Raw genomic sequence first — 12,919 nt, 5'->3', positions numbered from 1 at the left:
AGTTTCATAAAATCAAGAATACTTTCAAGTTTGCTAGCTTACTTCCAATCTTGTAAAGTGATCATCCAACCTTAAGAAATCTTTCTTATTTACAGTAAGATATCTTTTTAATACAAGGTAATACTCATATTCAAACTTTGATTCAATTTCTATAACTCTAACAACCTTATTTCGAGTGAAAATCTTACTTGAACTTGTTTTCGTGTCATGATTCTGCTTCAAGAACTTTCAAGCCATCCAAGGATCCTTTGAAGCTAGATATATTTTTCTCATTTCCAGTGGGTTTATCCACAAAACCTGAGGTAGTAATGATGTTCATAACATCATTTGATTCATATATATAAAACTACCTTATTCGAAGGTTTATACTTGTAACCACTAGAACATAGTTTAGTTAATTCTAAACTTGTTCGCAAACAAAAGTTAATCCTTCTAACTTGACTTTTAAAATCAACTAAACACATGTTTTATATCTATATTATATGCTAACTTAATGATTGAAAACCTGAAAACACGAAAGATACCGTAAAACTGGATATACGCCGTCGTAGTAACACCGCGGGCTGTTTTGGGTTAGTTAATTAAAAACTATGATAAACTTTGATTTAAAAGTTGTTCTTCTGGGAAAATGATTTTTCTTATGAACATGAAACTATATCCAAAAATCATGATTAAACTCAAAATGGAAGTATGTTTTCCAAAATGGTCATCTAGACGTCGTTCTTTCGACTGAAATGACTACCTTTACAAAAATGACTAGTAACCTGTATTTCCGACTATAAACTTATACTTTTTCTGTATAGATTCATAAACTTAAGTTCAATATGAAACCATAGCAATTGGATTCACTCAAAACGGATTTAAAACGAAGAAGTTATGGGTAAAACAAGATTGGATATTTTTACTTGTTGTAGCTACGTGAAAATTGATAACAAATCTATACAAATCATATCATAGCTAACTTATATTGTATTATACAGGTATTCTAATATATTATGTAATCTTGGGATACCATAGACACGTATGCAAATGTTTTGACATATCATATCGACCCATCTATATATATTATTTGGAACAACCATAGATACTATATATGCAGTAATGTTGGAGTTAGCTATACAGGGTTGAGGTTGATTCCAAATATATATATACTTTGAGTTGTGATCTAACCTGAGACGTGTATACACTGGGTCGTGGATTGGGTCAAGATAATATATATCAATTTATTTCTGTAAATCTAACTATGGACAACTAGTTGTAGGTTACTAACGAGGACAGCTGACTGAAAATATTTAAAACATTAAAACGTATTAAAAAATGTTGTAAATATATTTTGAACATACTTTGATATATATGTACATATTTTTTATAGGTTCGTGAATCGACCAGTGGCCAAGTCTTACTTCCCGACGAAGTAAAAATTTGTGAAAGTGAGTTATAATCCCAATTTTAAAATCTAATATTTTGGGATGAGAATACATGCAGCTTTATAAATGTTTTACAAAATAGACACAAGTACGCAAAACTACATTCTATGGTTGGATTATTAAACCGAATATCGCCCTTCAAGTCTGGTAGCCTAAGAATTAGGAAAATAGCCCCTAATTGACGCGAATTCTAAAGATAGATCTATTGGGCTTAACAACCCCCATTCAGGTTATGGATGGTTTAGTTCTTCGAGATTATTATACAGACGAGAGGTTCTGTTTTGGGGATATTCTATGCATTAAGTTAACGTCGGTTACCAGGTGTTCAACATATGAATGATTTTTATCTCTATGCAGTTTGCGAAATGCCAGATAAGAGATGTGTTATAAAAATGAAATCTTGTGGTCTATTATTATGATTTAATAATATGTAGGTTAAACCTATAACTCACCAACAATTTTGTTGACGTTTTAAGCATGTTTATTCTCAAGTGATTATTAAGAGCTTCCGCTGTATCATACTAAATTAAGGACAAGATTTGGAGTCCATGCTTATATAATATTGTTTAAAAACTGCATTCGAAGACTTATGTTGATGTGTAATATTATTGTAAACCATTATGTAATGGTCGTGTGAAAAACGCTATATTTTAGATTATCATTATTTGATAATCGTCGTAATATTTTAAAGGTTATGGTCTGTCTTAAAATCGAATGCAGTCTTTGAAAAACGTCTCATATAGAGGTCAAAATCTCGCGACGAAATCAATTAATATGGAACGTTTATAATTATTATGAACGGAACATTTCATGTGAGGGGCGAAATACTTAATTAGAAAAGTGTTTCACGATTCAGGAACCAATCAAGATTATTTGTTTTCATACCCGTTTTCTTAAGGGGGAGTGGTGTTTTATAAATAAAATTTTAAGTTGATGTTCTAAAAGAAAGATACTTAACTGATTTTTAAGCGATCATCGTAGAATATATGTTACTACATTGAAGTTATAAGTATATTACAGAGTATTCAATAATTAAATACATGTTAGTGGATTAATGGGTATACTTGCGGGTAACTCAAATGGGTATCACGAGTTAACGTGTTGAATTTAAATGTAAAGGACATGATATATCTGCAACATGTCCGAGACCCGTCAACGAGTACAAAATTTGTCCGATTCGTGCCTGCAGGTAAAAGTTTTTAAATTTATCTGTTCATAACGAGCACGAATACTTAAAAGTCGAGGATTTTTTTCCCACACGTTTTCATTCCTAATAATAGTAATTTGGGATGATACGTCTTTTTTTAGCGAAAAAGGGGAATATTATAAAGAAAAAATTACATGTTTGGTCACTCATGTTTGTCAAATATTTCATGATAGCCACTAACGTTTAGTTTGAACATGGTTGGTCACTCAACTATGCACATGTTTCATGGTTGGTCACTCGACATGACGGACGTTAATCTCAGTCCGTTAAGTGGTACCATGTAAGGGTATTTTCGTCCATTGCGGGTTACATCTTCATCTTCATCTTCACCGTCACCATTAATTAAAAAATTAAAAAATAAAATAAGATCCCTCATCTAAAAAACCCTAAATTATATAAATAAAAATAAAATTTAAATCATAAATCAAAAACTTTTTATTCAAATCAAACAATCACACATACACACAAACACATACAGTATCACAAACACATCAATTTCAGTTTCAATCTCAAAAATATTTCAAAATCAAATCAAGCAATCTTATCTACTTTTTCGGTTTTAAAATTAAATCATTAATCTCACAAACACATAAACAAACGAGATGAGATGAAGAACACATTACACATACACACCTTTTCTCCCACGACGGAAATTAACTTGACGGTAGTGGAAAAGTCGAAGAACAATAAGGGTGGAGGACGACGGATTGATCTGCTCTTCAAACCTGTTCTTCGACCACCCCTTTGAACTCGTGGTGAGATCTTTTCTTCGATCTGAGATCTAAGATCTTTGATTTTTTCTTCGATTTGGATCCCAGCGTTAACAATCAAACGGGTATTCATCGCTAAAACTCAATTGGGTGTTTGAGTGTTTTTGTTTGTTTGTGTTTTTTTAACATAGTTGATCTTCGATCTCTTTTTGTTGTTTGTATTTTCGTTTGGGGATGATGATGCAAACAAATGGGGTTTAAGTGTTTCTGCTACGGAGTATAGATTTTATAATCTATCTATTCTATATTACTATTACTTTACAATAATATATAGATAGAATAGAATATAGATTTTGTTTGTTTGATTAATTAGTCATGGATGTGTTTGTATGTCGGGTGTTGATTTGATTATAAGAATCTAAGGTTTATGAGTGTTTGTTGAAATGGAGAAGAGATGAAGATGAAAGTGATGGTGAAACAGGAAAGAAAGGATAATGGTAAATTTACAAAAATATCCTCACATGTTTGTCATGTGGAACCACCTAACGGACTTGCACTAACGTCTGTCATGCCGAATGACCAACCACGAAACCATGTGCATAGTTGAGTGACCAACCATGTTCAAAATAAACGTTAGTGGCTATCATGAAATATTTGACAAACATGAGTGACCAACCGCGTAATTTTTTCTATTATAAATAAAAATCGCTTCATCAAACTGATGACTCAAACACGCTTACAGAGGGTACAGAACAAGATTGAAGAAAAAATAAAGAACAATGAAAAGCTACAGAATACATATATAATTAAACAAATAATTTTAAACATTCCAGATCAAAATCCTCGGGTTGGAATCCCACACGTACGCTTGATGCCCGAAACAAAGCTTGGATGATGAAGCCCATAAGAAAACCTTCAATTTGATTGCATGTACCAATGACGTCCAACAAGAGAATTTTGAGTTGAAAATAGCCTCGTTTCGAGCCGTCCAAATCGCCGGACCGATTAACCTCCAAAATTTTGTCTTTAATACCCATACCAAAGTACCAATCAGACGAAAATTGAACCGAATCACTCGGAATCACCCATTTAATATTCCACCATTTAAAGAGAGTCGACCAAATGTTGAAGGACCACGAAAAATGCAAGAGATGATGAGACACGGGTTCATCGTTATTTTGACACCATATGCACAAAGACGAATGCACCACATGAAGGATGTGTCATGTCCGAAGCACTTTTCTGACCGGGATGCTTCCTTTAATAGTCAACCAATGAAAAATAGATATTTTGAAAGGAATACGATTATTCCAAATATGTTTCGCCCATAACGGGCCTTGCTGCTGCCCCGAGCATAACAAAACGTGCACCCCATCGGATACAGAATAGGAACCATCGAAACCTTGCGACCATACAACTTTATCCTCGGGATGATACGGTTCATTAACCGAATCTTTTAACATTAAATGAATCCATCCTACTAAATTGAATTATTATTCGGGTTCGGATTTTGGATACTTTTTGCATCTCTACCCAACAACGCGCATCGTACCGACTTAATTAACACGGAATAAAACTTTTTTTAATCACGCGTTTCAGTCGTAATAAAACTTTTTGTATTTCAAATCAGTGTGAGAGCGAATCTCTTTTTCCAATTTAAAATGAATTTATCATCTCTTCTATTTAGCAATTGCGAATCGTAAATTGCATTAAAAATCTTAAAAACTCCTTTGCATTTGATTCTCTCTGTCCGTACATTCGAATTATTACGAACGAAGAGAGAAATTCGAAACTGATTAACGGTACGGACACTTCATAGATCTATATATATCTCATTTCGTACGTTTAATTTCGTTTCATCCTATCGTTAATACTATGAAATCGTCGTTGTTAGAGCCTAATATTTGGATTTAGGTTTTTGTGTTATGAATTGTTGTTATTTCAGATTCGTTCACTACTTGTTTTTTGTTTTCCCGCAAATTTTGTTATTTTAAAATGTGAATGCTGATTGAAATGACAGTTTTTTAGGTTTTTGTGTTATCAATTGTTGCTTATTTTGGTTATGTATTGATATTTAGATTAGGTGATGAATTTGGTTATGTACTAATATTTATATTAGGTGATTATGCTTATTTGTTAAGCTTAAGTTTTACAGAGTATTTAGATGCTTCATATAACACTTGAACCATGAAAAAGTTTTTTAGTTGTTATGATTTGATTTATATAAAAATTGGTACTTAGCATCTGTGAAGTTATATAAAAGTGTGTAGTTCTGTTAAAGCATTCACATTAATGTTCATTTTTACAGAAACAAATATAAAGCATGGCATTTGCAACATCGAGTTTTTGGGGACCCGTTACATCCACAACAGAATGGTGTGAACAAAATTACGTGCACTCATCTTATATCGCCGAGTTCTATAACACAATTTCGAATATACCGAGCGTTGTTTTGGCGATCGTTGGCCTCGTGATTGCTTTGAGCCAAAGGTTTGAAAAAAGATTTAGCATACTACATATCTCAAATATGATACTTGCCATTGGGAGTATGCTGTTTCATGCCACATTGCAACGACTGTAAGTATCTGTAGTTAAAACTGGCTATGCTTTTTTATATTGAAGTTTTTTATTTGAAATGAATTTTTGTCTTACTCTAATAGAAATTTCCTCTGCATGCTTATAAAAAGATTCAATATAGAAAAGGTAAATTAGTTCTGTGTTATTTTTGTATGATGTGTACTAGTAATTCAAAAGTATGGCCTGACTACTGTTTCACTCACCATATTACCCGAATGTTAAATAACATTGTATCCTAGTTATTTGTAGAATTTCGCTTACCTCATCATGTTCATGCACATATTTGTTTTTCATTTGTTTCTTGATTAATGTTAGTATTTAATATTTATTATAAAATGCAAGTGTTAGGCTCCTTGTATATATCATATATGTATAGATTACATCTTGATTAACTTTTCTTTGAAGTCCTTTAGTTAAAAGATAGTTCAATACAAATTTTATCTTTTGTGTCGGGTGATTAGAAAAACTCATGGAATTCATTTTTTGCTAACCTAAGAATGTTAAGATTGTTGTCATTTATTTCCCCTTCTAGGATGTCCCGCATATGAAAAGTGTAATTATAAAACCTGTATGTGTTCCTAACTTTACATCATAGGATTATTAGGATGTTTTCGCTAGATAACATAAGTGTTGCAGAACTCGGAATTACTCGGCTAGTACTCGGTTGTTGCAACTCGGGGAGTACTTAGTGAGTACTCGGTCAAAACTCGGGATTACTCGGAAAATTGCTCAAAACTCGACCAAAACTTGGGATTACTTGGAAAATCGGTCAAAACTCGGGATTACTAGGAAAATCGGTCAAAAATTGGTCATAATTTGTCAAAGTCAAAATTGGTCAACATTGGGTACTCCTCGAATTCCTAAGCAGTTTCTAAAAAGTCATGACTGAGTACTACGCGAGTAGCGATTTTTGCAACCTTGGATAAAATATTTTGTTATCCGTTTTTGGTGCTTATTCTTCATATTACGCATCAGTCGGTCACTATATGTTGATTGCCATTTTTATTAAAACGTTATGTGGATTTTGTTTTTCAGTGTCTTGATCTGTTTCTAACGTAAGTTGTTGAATTCAGGCAACAACAAGGTGACGAAACACCAATGGTATGGGAAATGCTTTTATACATCTACATCCTCTACTCACCCGATTGGCATTACAAATCAACCATGCCCACTTTTTTATTCCTTTACGGTGCATTTTTCGCCGTTTTCCATTCACAAATCCGTTTCGATATCGGTTTCAAAGTTCACTACGTAATGCTTTGTCTTCTTTGCATCCCGAGGATGTACAAATACTACATCAACACACAGGATAAACATGCTAGACGGCTCGCAAAACTATACATAATCACGGTGTTGCTTGGCGTTTCGTGTTGGATTTTGGATCGTCTGTTTTGTAAGAAGGTTTCGCTTTGGTACTTAAATCCGCAAGGTCATGCGTTGTGGCACGTGTTCATGGGGTTTAATTCGTATTTTGCAAATGAGTTTTTGCTGTTTTGTCGTGCTCAACAACGAGGGTGGAACCCGAGAATTGAATATTTTATGGGGGTGTTCCCGTATGTTAAAATTCAAAAGCCGAAGGCTCAGTGAAACTTATTGCATTTTGAAATATTGAAATGTAAGTATTGTACCATCTATACAGGTCAACTGCTGTGTTAGGTTTGGTTATTTAGATTCTGCCTTTATTTGTTTTCTTATGAAGGTTTCGAGTTTGTTATTTGATAGTTTTATGGTGGCCCCGGTTTTGATATTATGATATACCAGTTTATGAGAAGCAATGTAGGTGTAATTTGGGAATTATTTTTTGGTTTTTGTATTGTGAAGATACTGGTTTTGAAAAAAAGTTGGATTGATAGAGAAACTAAATGTGTTTTTTTTCTTGTTTCAGTTTAGAGTTCAAGTGTTGTTACTCCATATTTTTTATTCATTTACCTGAAAATTCATCAATCTGAGTCAAACAGGATAAATCTGAAATCTAAAACCTGATCAGAACACTTATAGGTATGTTCTAGTCTTGCAACCATCATCTTAATCATATGTATATTGAAATGTAATGTTATAATCTTGGAAGGGTTTGCAAAGATCCGAAAATTTCTTTAAATGTTGAAATATGCGTTGTGAAATGTATGAAAAACATAAAAATTAGATTTAATGAATGAAAATATGCAATTCACAATATATAAAGAAATTCGAGTTTATTAGATGCCTCTTATCATGTGGCATATTGAATATTGACATGCTTAAACAAAGTTCGCGATGAATGTGTTTGACGTTCTAAAACATGGAATGTCCTTAAATATCACTTTCAATATAACTCTGTCCAGTTCATGATTTTTCATTTTATGGTCATTCAATTAGTATGCTTTTCTCATCGTCGATTGCGAGTTAGTACACTTGTGCAAGTTGTGCAAGTTAGCCAAGACGAGATTAAACTTGGTTTAACAACCTTAGCTAGCTTAAGAAGGGTTCAAGACCCGAGCTTGATATAAAGTTTTCGACTCTAAATAAAAGTCAATTCAGAAGTTCAAGACCGGCACTCAGGTAAAAGGTGGAAGATTTTCCATGTTCGGGCAACCCGGGAGGGTGAATAATCCGACCCATACTCTAATGTACGCAGCCCAGCAAGATTACTCCCTGGCTGTTTTCAACTCATCCCTGACCACCACTAAATATTCGTCCTAGCAAGGATTCGAACCCTTAGATAGTCAATTTGGTTAAAAGATAGTCAACTCTAACGACAAAGAAAACTTTTTCATAACCCTAAGTCCCTAACACCATCCTTTTCTGTCTATAAGGACGGTGATTGGCAAAAAATGTACGTTACGTTTTACGAGATGAAAATGGTAACCTTTCCAATGGCACCAAATTGAAGCAAAATAATTCTATAAAGATTGAAATTGTAACATAATTCTGATTAAGTAACCAAATCAAAATGTACAAGTTGAAGTAGTAATATTAAGTGGAAAATTTCAGATGAACTGCTTCAGGAATTCAGTTGCAACTAACCTTCCTCTTGTGTTCATAGACAATTTCAGTTCACTTGTCTCTTTATCAATATCCTGAAAACCAAGTTATATAACAAGTTTATATTTTTCTCCATCATCATTGCAAACCATATCAAGTAAACCGAGCCAATATAGCAGGCCCCACAGCATGAAAATTTTGAATACATGTAATGAGCATTAAAAAAATGTCATCAATAGAACAACAATGTTGAAAACTTATTTCCATGAATTGCACAATGTTATACATTGAATAATAATAAGTAAAAGTAAATAGCAATGAATCGTAAATCTTACTTCCATGAATTGCACAATGAAGTCAATAAGCTTGTGTTTCTGCATCTCTTCACAATGGTAATTAGTGATAAGAAAACTAATATCATACCCCTGGAAAACATGAAACAGAAAAACTCGGGTCATAAAGTGTCACTGCCTTGGCGCATATTATCCATAAATAATAATTTAAGACTTAAACTAAAAGGTTACTCATATATCAGAATATACCATTACTGATTATTTTTTCTCAATAGATGAAGTCGAACAACAAATATGCAAAAGTCTAAAAAAGAGAGTATTAGATGTGATTTGTGTTGCGTTTACATAGAAGCATGTAAACAGGCTGTTCGGGCCAGTTAAGTAACGTGTCCATCGGCTAAATATTTTGCGTTGGCATGGGTCGAGTCAGATCAGGTAGACCCGAAATGTTTGCTCCAAAAAAATCTTATATTTGTTTACAAAACATTTACGGAGTCAAATACAATTCAGATATATTTATATAATTTCAATTAAATCTAAAGCGATTTAGAATATACAGGGTGACTTTCGAAATGTTTCCACTTTTTCTGAATATTTATCTAACTTGTTTAACTCACTAGAAAAATACATAATTTGTACTTTTGCCACTGCTTACACACGCAATCACATACAACAACAACAACAACAACAACAACAAATAATTTAACCCAAATTTAATACTTCAAAGAAAAATTAATATATGATTCCCTAAGCACGTTATTGCAAATCCGGTAGCAATTAATTGGCTTATTTGAGGTCTAACATGAAAAAGGGATGAACTTTTCATTATAAAGGTGTTAATGTACATACTTGTACTGGCTTTCTCCTTAAGACTTGAAAAGCTTCTGCCCTCATTGACAAAAATCTAAGGAACTTCTTCGTTAAGATGTTTTCAAGCTCATCAGCTTGCTTTACCTATGAACAAAACCAGAAAATATAGAATTTGTCACATGATTTGTTTATAGTGTCATTACTTAAGACTAATTTACACATTGTTTAAAAAGATATGTATCCATTAAACATATGTTTCTTTACTGAGAAAGGAGCATATAATCATAGAAAAATTAACTTTGTTTAGAAAGTGGTAATGTTTTTTCAAAATCAAATGTACTCTCACGAAAATGAGAGCAACAACTAATGCAATTACCTTGAGGCTTATGCGCAGTGAATTGATAGATGTTTCTATCAAGCATTTTTCAGCTTCATTTCGACAAATCACAACCTGAATTGAAAGTATAAGCATTAACAATCAACAATATGATAATAATAATCAAGATGTAAATAAATAATTAACTGAGGAAACAAAACACCAGTACTATTATCAGATCAAAGGGAAATCACAATGTTTCCAAAATTTGCATCTTCTAGAATCAGAATTACATATTTCCTTTTATGATCATTACAGAAGGTTAATTATATTGATTTGGTCCCCCGAGATCCCCTATGTCATCCTCATAAATTACTAGTCTATGCTTGAGTATATCATAATTTACTAAATTGGGAATAATATTTAAATTTTAAATGCACTTCAATACCAATTGCAAGTCCTATTGTCAAATAATCATTCTGATTGCTTAAAACGAGACTAATTTCATATAAAGAACCAAGTGCTTTTTCTTACAGGATTAAGCAGAAGTTCAGGGCTGGTCCTGAAAACGGAAGACACGTCATTAGAACGTTTGACATTACAGGATTTCTTTATCTCATATTCAAAGCCAAAGTTAAAGTCAATGTACAGCCGAGGTGATATGGATATGAGCATTATAAATTTACAAATTAAAATTGGAAAAAAAATGAATTCATGTATCAGCTACATACTTCATCTCAACTTCGGGTTTGTTATGTCTTTCAACTTCTTGACAAGGGAAGTTCTGCACGAATAAAATTCAATAAGATTACGCACGCATTCAGAGATGAAATTAACAGTGATTAAACGAGCTGAAATTAACAGTTCTTCACCAATTTTCAACAGGTGAAACTTAAAAGGACATTTATATGCAAAATAACTTTGTGTACCTGCAAACACATAGCAGCTTCTAGAGTGTTCCGTATGCAAGTAAGATACAACCTCACTGAGCTCGCCTGTAAACACAACTACTTAATTATTACAAACACAATGTTCAACAATTAAAGTATTAATTCAAAAGATGTATGAATTACATTTAAAAAAAAAAAAAACACAAATAGTAGTTCCAGTTTAACTAATCAACCTAAATCATACCTCAGTTATATAATAACTTTAAATCTACATTTCATTTCACGATCCTTTAAAATTGACATAAAACGATACGATGCATTTTTATAAATTGATACATCATGAACATATTAAATCATCATCACCATCGACAGTATGATATAAAATTACTAAATCAATCAAACAGAATAAGCTGAAACGATATACGTATTACGTATATGCAGATTCGATTAATTGAAATGAAAATGAACCTAGGGTTTAGTATACATACCATAATGGAGTAACTATGAAATGCAACTGATTGAATTGAAGCGAGAGAATGAGTTATTGTGGATTTTGATCGCCCTGAACCAAAAAGAACAACAAAGTTAAACAATCAAAGAAAAGGAGTGTGTGTATTTTTACTTTTTATTTATTATTATTTTTTTGAAAAAAAAAACATAAATTTTAAATTATATAGAACAAGATCTTGTTAGCGTACAAATTGATTCAGACTCTAATTAGTCTGATTGACGCGATCTCAATCGTTCGGTTCTTTCACATATATTTTTCCTGTCACATCAGGGTCACATCAGCACAAACACTTTAACATTTCTTTCATTAAACCTTCACAATCACACACTCCATCTCAAACTAAATATACATATAAAATAGAAAATGTACAAACAATTTAACACAAGGTACACATAAAAAAATAGTGGGTTTCCTTTTTTACTTCACAGCCTCGTTGCAGGAGTGGCTGAAAATCCCTTTAACAATTTGCTAACAATGGTTGTGAGAGGTTAACAATGTTAACAAGGGTGGGTGGCGAACCACTACATGTGTCCTAACGATTTATTTGATACAAAACATTGACCATTGACCATGACCCTATAACCATCACATACAACACATGATATAAACAAACACAACATGTAATATTGACACAAACTAACTAAACTCGCTTCTTTATAAACCTTGACTTCCATCTAAAAGTAAAACGCATGCTTGCATATGAAGGCGATTACCTATGACAATATGATGAAACAGAAAGAACAAACGAGAGAAGTAGCTTATGTTAACCGAATCAATCCTCAACTGAAAAACCCGAACCACCAAACACCGTCAAACTGCCGACCAAACAACGCAGAAAACCCTAAATCTAACCGTAGTAAGGCAAAAACCGTCGACGACTACCATCTCAAGCCGCAAGTTAAAGCTAAACTAGGAAATCACCCAAACCACAACCAATTCCACCTTCACAAGACCACAATCGCAACAACAATTCGAAGACAAGCTGAAAGCTTTACCCGATCGGGGCCAAGCCTGAAAATTACCATTGAAGGTGACGTTGATGAAACCAACCCACCAAAGCAATCTGCAAGAGAACTGAAGTGACAGCTACAACATCTAGAAGCGGAAAGCGGAGTCTAAACTCAAAAAGAGGGCAGCGGCACAAGGTACCTAAATCTAAACGTTGAGACAACGAAAAAGATGTGTAATCCGGCACAGAGTGGACCCAAGAACCCCAA

The 12,919-nt window shown here is 33.1% G+C and overlaps 2 protein-coding genes across 2 annotated transcripts; one reads left to right on the top strand and one right to left on the bottom strand.

Annotated features, from left to right (window-relative positions):
• The first annotated feature begins 5,649 nt into the window (after positions 1–5,649).
• LOC139877710 (alkaline ceramidase-like) lies at positions 5,650–7,553 on the top strand. Its single transcript, XM_071865136.1, has 2 exons — positions 5,650–5,921; positions 6,995–7,553. The coding sequence occupies exons 1-2, from the start codon at positions 5,668–5,670 to the stop codon at positions 7,506–7,508; spliced, it is 768 nt and encodes a 255-aa protein (XP_071721237.1). The 5' UTR covers positions 5,650–5,667; the 3' UTR covers positions 7,509–7,553.
• A 1,334-nt stretch (positions 7,554–8,887) lies between these two features.
• Positions 8,888–12,376, bottom strand: LOC139875619 (actin-related protein 2/3 complex subunit 4-like). Its single transcript, XM_071862944.1, has 10 exons — positions 12,365–12,376; positions 12,254–12,278; positions 11,680–11,753; positions 11,231–11,296; positions 11,033–11,085; positions 10,836–10,863; positions 10,362–10,436; positions 10,025–10,129; positions 9,218–9,307; positions 8,888–8,977 (listed from the first exon to the last, which is right to left on the bottom strand). Exons 1-10 carry the CDS (start codon positions 12,374–12,376, stop codon positions 8,888–8,890), a joined length of 618 nt encoding a protein of 205 aa, XP_071719045.1.
• Positions 12,377–12,919: the final 543 nt, after the last annotated feature.

The sequence above is a fragment of the Rutidosis leptorrhynchoides genome, chromosome 11 (genome assembly GCF_046630445.1).
Source record: "Rutidosis leptorrhynchoides isolate AG116_Rl617_1_P2 chromosome 11, CSIRO_AGI_Rlap_v1, whole genome shotgun sequence".
NCBI classification, from domain to species: domain Eukaryota; kingdom Viridiplantae; phylum Streptophyta; class Magnoliopsida; order Asterales; family Asteraceae; genus Rutidosis; species Rutidosis leptorrhynchoides.
The sequence above is the reverse complement of the archived record's forward strand: the minus strand, read 5'-3'. Positions and strand labels throughout refer to the sequence as shown.